The sequence below is a fragment of the Strigops habroptila genome, chromosome 8 (genome assembly GCF_004027225.2).
Source record: "Strigops habroptila isolate Jane chromosome 8, bStrHab1.2.pri, whole genome shotgun sequence".
NCBI classification, from domain to species: domain Eukaryota; kingdom Metazoa; phylum Chordata; class Aves; order Psittaciformes; family Psittacidae; genus Strigops; species Strigops habroptila.
This window is the reverse complement of record NC_044284.2, coordinates 34,921,429-34,928,767: the sequence shown is the minus strand read 5'-3', so window position 1 is coordinate 34,928,767 and position 7,339 is coordinate 34,921,429. Positions and strand designations below refer to the sequence as shown.

Sequence of the window (7,339 nt, the reverse complement as noted above, 5' to 3'; positions counted from 1 at the left end):
GCCTCTGGGTGAGGGTCACTGGGGTTGGACCCCATCTCTTTGTGAGGGTTTTTGGTAGCCTTCGTGCCTGGCTGCCACAGCCAGGAGCAGGACCCTGTCAGGGATGATGATACCCAGGCCACCCAGCTCAGGGTCACCCATGCCATCTGTTCTGCAGGTACTACGGCCACCCTCACCCCCTGGCCAGGCACAGCCAAGGCGCTGACCACTGGAGTCCCAGCAGCCAAGCGCTCAGGCCAGGGGCCAGGTGAGCAGCCCCGGGGACGCCCTTCCCGCGCCCCGCGCCAAGGGAGGAAGCGGCCAGAGGCAGGAAGCCGTCCCCCGGGCCCAGGGCCCCCGCTGCGATTTTGCTTGAAGGTCAGTGGCGACACAACAGGAAATCGCGCTGCCTCGGCTGGGCGGCCAGGCTGGAGCCAGAGCGCCGCGCCGTGCTGTCCCGTCCCGGGGGCGATCCCGGCCCCCAGCCTTCCATTCCCACTGGGCAGCTTGCGGGGAGCCCGTGCCACCACCGCCCTCCATGGAAGGGGGACGGGAGGCAGGGAGCAGCCGCTGTCCCCAGGGTGGAAGATGCAGGGCCGAAGCCCCCAGCTGAGCATGGAGCTGAACAGTGAGTGTGCAGCCAAAAGGGGGGACGGGAGCGAGCAGGAAGGGGCATTGCATTGGCAGCAGACACCATGGCTGTACAGCCCGAGCATCCCCTGCATGGGCACCCCAAGAGATGAACCCCACAAGTGGGCAGCAAACCCCAAGTGTGGCTCTGGTTTGGTTGGACCTGGCTCCTACCAGTGTGCAAGGACCGCCAAGCATCTTTCCATGCCTGTCCTAGGGAAACAGGCTGTGCCAAGGGCTTTGGGGGACAGGTGTAGCGCCAAGGCAGGTGGATGCACAGAGGGTGTTTGGAGAGGAGATGCCTATTGCCAGGATGCTGCACCTGCCTGGCCAAGAGACATCCTTGGCAGCAGTGTGCCAGCAGCGCTGGGGAAGGCGAGCTCTTGGCCAGGGCAGTGGCGAGCAGCCGTACGCTGCAGGATGCTGCAGGCAGGGATTCCCCAAAGCGCACGTGACACCCAGAGCCGCTCCTGGCACAGATCCGGAGGGCTGGCCCTGGCTGCACAAGGAGCATGGCTCTGCTCCCCGCTAGCAGCCCAGCCTGGAGCGGAGCTGAAAAACCTGGTACAGACATGTCTGTGCGGCCCCTCAGCACATACCACCAGCACAGAAACACTGGGTCTTCCTGGCACCTGTGCTGACGGACAGGGGTGCAGCACCTCAGGCCCTCCTCAGCCCCCCTACACCTCTCCCTGCACCCCTACGAAGGGGCCAACAAAGCCGCCACTGGGCTGGGGTGAGGGTTGCCACTGCAGCCATGGCCCAGGGCTGGACCTGCACAGGGAGGGTGGCATGGTGCTCAAGGTAACCCAGTCTCCCTCAGGACTGCTCCTCCTCACATCCTTTCTCCTGCACATGGAAGAGGGCCGGGCCAGCCCAACACGGCTGGTCTGTGACAACAGACTCATCCAGAAGTACATTGGGGAGGCCAAGGACATGGAGAAGAGAGTGGTGAGGATACAGTCCCCCCAGAGCCCAAGACCAGGGATGGGCACAGCTCCTGGTATGTCACCTCAGGTCATGTCCTGTCCCCCACAGGGCCAGTGCCAGGTGCTGCCTGCACTCAGCTGTCCTGCAGTGCTGCCCTTGGTGGACTTCAGCCTCCAGCAGTGGAAATCCAAATCGGTAAGAGGGGCTGGGAAGACAGTGCTGGCACTGGGGTGCTCACACGGCTGAAGAAAGAAACCCTGGTTTGGCACAGGCACCATAAGTGCCGACCAAGATGCCTGTGGGCACACCTGGTAGTACAGAGGGGTGGAGAACCCCCGTCCAGACCTAGGGTGGGCATACGAACATACCAGACCTGGGATGACCCTGCTCGCTGCCTGCTCCCACAGAACGAGACCAAGCGGCGGGAGATCCTGTGTGACCTGGCACTGCTGGTGGGTGCTGCAGTGGGTGCCCAGGGCCAAGTGACCGAGTCTTGTGGGGCCAGGCAGCTGAGCCAGCTCTACCAACATGCCAACTCCTTCCTCCTGCTCCTGCAGACCTTCAGCTGGGAGGTGAGGCCTCCCCACATGAGCCAGAACACCCTGGTGCAGTGCTGGCTGCGCTGTGGTGGGTATGGTGGCGTTTGTCACCTCTTGTCCCGCTCTCAATCTTGCCTACAGGCAGGACCCTGGGAGTCAGGCTGCTCCCCACGCTCCATGGAGCAGACGCACATCACCGGCATCTTCCTCACTTACCGGCAGCTGGTGCAGGGCAAGCTGCGCTTCTTCTTCCATGACCTCGCCAAAGACTTGTGCAAGCAAGGCCAGGCGGGTGACACAGATCCTCAGTGCGGGGCCCCGTGAGGCTGCGCACAGGGCTCACCCCAATCCCAGCTCACAGCCGGATGCTGAGCTGTGCTCTGGGTACCCAGGAAGGTGCCCACAGCGGAAGGACTGGCTGCTGTTCAAGCCTGCAGTGACCACGCAGCCCATGGAGGCAGACAGCAGCAACACACCCATGCACCAGTGGGCACAGGCCCTGCTCCCACCCAGGCAGGCACCTCTACTGTGAATGCTTTACAATTAAAGAGCTATTTTTATAACGGGTTGTTTGTGTCCTTTTCTCCCGCCGCTGTGGCCCTGGCAGGGGCCCGCACACTACGCAGGGCAGTCAGTAAGCAGCAGCCGCTCCCGGCCCTGCTCCGGCTCTCCCTGCAGCGCCCAGCTCCCTCCCGCGGCAGCCACCAGCGCTGCAGGGCGGACAGGCTCCGGCCGGCACCTCACCACCTGTACCTACCTGCTGCTCCCTAGCCCCAGGGGTACAGGCCCTCTTTGCCCCCCAGCACAGGCACATCCGCTCCCCGACAGCCTCATCTCAGCCAGCACAGATAGATCTAGAAAACACATCCTAGTTTAATCAACAACATGCCTGCCCTGCCTCAGGGTGCCTCCTTAGGAAATGGTGCCCAGCCCTGAGGCAGAGGTGGCTGTCCCAGTCCAGCTGCCCCTGGCCACGGCCAGGACTGCAGAACATCCAGCTGATCTCCACTCAGCCATCAGGCACCTCTCTCCTTGCAAGAAGGGGCTGCAGATGCCAGGAGCCAGAAGAAGCTAGGATTAGGAAGAGGACTGCTCCCTCCTCCCCAGTTCCAGAAGGGCCAGACAACATGGACACTGAGGCGGGATTTGGGATCACAGGGCTCCTGTTTGCTTGCCAGCAGAACATCTCTGGGGCAGCCCACAGAGGCAAGAGGTCTCCTAGAAGGCCAGCTTCTTCATCAGCAGGTAAACTCGAGAGTCCACTTCAAACCCATGCAGGTTGTTTGCGTCTCCCTGCAGCCGCATGAGCAGCCCCCCATAGGACACGTAGGCAGAGCTGGGGCAGGAGAAGAGGAGCAGTCAGAGTGAGAAATTCCACAGGAGACGTGGGCTGAGATCCTCTTGCCTCCCCCACTCCAGCCCAGAGCTCAACGTCCCCCCACTCCTGCCGACTGACACTCACAGGCGTGTGGCTGCCTCCGTGGAGGTCTCATCCCCCTCAATCCTGTACACCTTGCCATACATCACGTACTCGAACTGGTCTGCCCTGGGAAGAGTCAAATTCAGGTATTCCCCCAGCTGAGCATCCTTTGAGAGAAGGTACCTCAGCACTTCACCCCTGACACACCTGTATTCTAGCTGGAACTCCATACCTGGACGGCCTGTCATCCGTGGGGTTGTACTCGCCATCATCCAGCGTGCCATCTTCATACAAGGTGCTGGCAATGACCAGGCGGAATTTGTCACCTGGGAAGAGAGGGCAGAGAAGCAGTGAGAAGGTGGGGGCACAGCCACAGTGGCCACAGTAGATCTCAGTGTGGTGGCAAGGAGACGTCCTGGCAGGTTTAGCACAAACCCATCTCTGCCTTCAGTCCTCCAACAGGACTGTGGGGAAGGAAGAAAAGATCACCCTGGATCACCTGTCTCTCTGTTCCCCATGGACACTGGTCACCACCACAGAGAGACCAGAGCCACCAGGACACCACTGCTGGTGTTTTCACGGCATACAGCAAGATATTCACGGGGAGAGTCCCAGAGGACTTAGCTGAACCCTGTGCAGTCAGGATGAGACCCTGCAACAGCAGCACCAGCCCTTCTGTGCTTCACTGAGGATAAAGACTCTCTTTTCCACCTGTTTAATATACTTAGTCATAGAAGCTCATTTCTAAGGTCTCCCTTAAAGCTTTGTTGCCATCAGTTGGGGCAGATTCACTAGACAGCATCTCTGGGGATGAGCCCAAACACATTCAGTGAGGCAAACCAGAACCCAGCTCAGCACCAGCAGGCTGAGAGTACCCAGTACCTCCTGGGACCTGGGGACAAGCACTGGGCCCCATAGAAGTCTGAGTCAGCTCATTCCCTGCTCACAGCAAATTCAGCCACCCTCCTCCAAGCACCAGCACGCACCTCCCTAACCTCACCCACCCAAGGTGACACTGGCTCAGGCTTGGCACCCTCTGGCCTAGCAGCCCAATGGCTTACCAAGGTCCACAGGGTAGATCTGGATGTTCACATCCAGGATGAGGTCCATCTTGAAGGACTCGCTCTCACAATGCAGGCGGGACACTGGGGAGAGTAGCAATCAGGGACAAGCACAGACAAGACCTCAGTGACTGGGTGGGAGCAGGGCTCTCACCGACCCCAAGTTAGCATCCGAAATATTGGGGGAAAGGGATGCAGGAGGGATGGGCTCAGAGATGGGTACCAGAGCCCGGAAGCAGACCGCGGGGAACGGCGCGCACTGGGGAGCGGGGCTAGGGACGCAGGGCACACCGGCGTGCGGCAACACACGGCGGGTCTATGCCAGGCGACAGCGAGGGGCCACCGCCGACGGTTAGGGTGGAGGGGGACCGGGGCAGGCTGAGCGCGGGCACAGGACGGCGCCGGGGAGCAGCGGGTCCCGCTCACCGCGGTCGAACTTCTTCCCCTCGGGGTCGATGTCCTTCACGTCGAAGATATCCTCGAAGAGGATCCCGGCCATGGCGCGGCCCCGCACGGCGCGCACCGATGACACGAAGCCACCACAGCCGCGCGAACGCCCTTCCGCCGCGGCGAGGAAGTAGCCTCAACACGGGCGGGGCGACTCCCGCACCTGCGCACTGCTGCCCACCGGAGGCGGGACTCCGCGCGGCCCTAGTGCCCGCCGGTCCCGGTGCCCCCGTTTCTCCCCCTGTGCAGCGCCCGCCGAGCACCCGGGCAGCGACAGAGTCCCGGCACCTCCGGAGCCGGGGCTGGCGGGGGCGCTGCGCCCGCGGGCGCTGCGGTTACGGGGTGGGGCATTGCAGAAGCGGGTCGGTGAGTGGCGGAGTGCTGCAGCGGAGCTGCATTGCAGGGCGGGGGCATTGCGATGGGGAGGGGCACAGCAGCGGAGGGCTGCCAGGGCGCTTGCCCCCCGCCTCCTCCCCGGGTTGCCCTTGCGGCGGATGTCGGCAGGGGGTGCTGCGAGGCCGCGGATGGCACTGCGCACTGCACAGCGTCGGCCGCGGCCGCAGGCGGCCCTGGCCCGGAACCGCGTCAGCCAGCGGTCCCCGCGTTCGGGGGTCCGAGCTGCCTCACGGCGGCTTCGAAGCCCCCGTCCGACTCCCCCAAGGCGTGGGACAGCGTGGCCTCACCCGGGCCTCCGCGGCCGCAGCATCAGTGTCATGAGCTGCGCAGACTCAGCCAGAGACGGGGCCGCGGGGCTGCAGCCCCCGACGGCTCCTTCCCCCTCTCACGGCGGCTACTTGGGGGAGGGACGGGCGGCGGCCGCCACGCGTGTCTTGCCCATGAACCGTGAGGGGAGCCGGGGGCCGGCAGGGCTGGGGGCGGCTCACACCGGGTGCTCGCACGCCTGGCATCTGGTGGGGAGCCGCCGGCGCGGGGTCGAGAGTTCATCCTTGGTCCCCCCGCCCCGGCCTCCGAATGCCACTGCCCGCCTGTCTTAGCTGGGTTTTCCCTGGCTCGGGCAGGACTTGGCAGCCGGGACCTTGTGCCCCATTTGGGCAGGGGTTGGCCGCCCGGATGTGGCACGGAGGGGGATGGCACGGAGATGAGTGGTGGTGTCCCAGTCTGACGGGGGCCAGTGAAGGTGGGTGGCACAGCGCTGTCCGTGCAGCACATGGTAGCAGCTCACTGGGGACCACGAGGCCGTGAGCGGGAACATCCATGGGACATGGATCCCTGTGTGTGGCCCTGGTGGCTGCAGCCCACACTGACCCCGGGAGCCAGCCATCTCCAGGACATGGCTCGGGGTGGCACCCGGAGCCGAGGTGTCCCCAGCATCCGTGCTGGGATGCCTGCCGCAGGATGTCACACCCAGGGTGTGACCTCTCCGCAGCATATCTCCCCTGTGACACAGGGCCCCCCTGACACGGTGCTAGCGCACCCCTCACATGTGCGTGCAGTGCAGGCAGCGGGACGGGGCAGGATGGTGACATGCGATGGGGATGGTGGCGTGACGGGGGTGCTGGTGCGAGGGGCTGGGGGCCCGTCGGGGGGGTACGCGGGCGGTTTACGGCGGGGTCACCCCGCGGCGGTGGCACTCAGCAGGGACAGCCTTAATGCGCTGGGACATAACCTCGGCTCCTTCTAATCATCGTCTGGGCGAGCGACCCGCCTAGCCCCGAGCCCCCTCCCCGCTCTGCCCACCCAGGCTCGGGGGGGCACAAACCCCTCTGCCACAGTGCGGGGGCCATGCCCAGGCACCCTGCCAGTGCAGGGCGTGGGGGGCGGACCTCCCAAAAGCTCCCTGCGCCCTCCCTCGCATCCTGCCCCCTGGGGTGCCCCTGCCCGCTGTGGGGAGTGTAGGGCTGGGCTGTGGGTCCTGGGCACCCCTGTGTGGGGCGCTGTGAGGGGGATCCGAGGCTGTGCACGCTGCCAGCGGGTGGCAGCAGCACACCGAGCATGGCAGAGCAACCCAGGGTGTGCCGGAGGGGGGACCCCTGCCCCCGCCAGGCTCAGCAGTCCGACCAATTGCTCCCTCCAGCACCCCCACGGTGCCATCCTGGAGGGATGTGACCTATCAGGCCAGGGCCAGCCGGCCGGGGCTCATGTACCAGCCCCCACTGTGCCCAGGGGTACCCCCTGCGAGCCCGGTGCAATTCAGGCAGGAAGGCCCTGGCACAGCCATGCTTGGAAGTTGGCGAGGCCAGTGCGGGGTGACACAAAGGGCTTATCCCACCCGGCTGCCCCTGCCTGCCCCTGCTGCGGCCTGGCAGGCTCGGTGCAGGCCGGCGGGCAGCCGGGGCTGTGCTCACCAGCCGGCGATGCTGCTGCCCGCAGAC

General features: G+C 64.7%; 2 protein-coding genes across 3 annotated transcripts; one reads left to right on the top strand and one right to left on the bottom strand.

Annotated features, from left to right (window-relative positions):
* The first annotated feature begins 393 nt into the window (after nt 1-393).
* THPO (thrombopoietin) lies at nt 394-2,638 on the top strand. Its single transcript, XM_030495693.1, has 5 exons — nt 394-607; nt 1,433-1,560; nt 1,648-1,734; nt 1,947-2,111; nt 2,220-2,638. The coding sequence occupies exons 1-5, from the start codon at nt 568-570 to the stop codon at nt 2,400-2,402; spliced, it is 603 nt and encodes a 200-aa protein (XP_030351553.1). The 5' UTR covers nt 394-567; the 3' UTR covers nt 2,403-2,638.
* Nucleotides 2,639-2,930: 292 nt separating this feature from the next.
* On the bottom strand, nt 2,931-5,339 carry POLR2H (RNA polymerase II subunit H). Of its 2 annotated transcripts, XM_030495694.1 has the most exons (5): nt 4,986-5,339; nt 4,560-4,643; nt 3,731-3,824; nt 3,541-3,624; nt 2,931-3,414 (listed from the first exon to the last, which is right to left on the bottom strand). In XM_030495694.1, exons 1-5 carry the CDS (start codon nt 5,056-5,058, stop codon nt 3,297-3,299), a joined length of 453 nt encoding a protein of 150 aa, XP_030351554.1. In that variant the 5' UTR covers nt 5,059-5,339; the 3' UTR covers nt 2,931-3,296. The 2 variants fall into 2 exon arrangements, with proteins under 2 accessions (XP_030351554.1, XP_030351555.1); XM_030495695.1 differs by lacking the exons at nt 3,541-3,624; nt 3,731-3,824 and having other exon boundaries at nt 3,317-3,414; nt 4,986-5,146.
* Nucleotides 5,340-7,339: the final 2,000 nt, after the last annotated feature.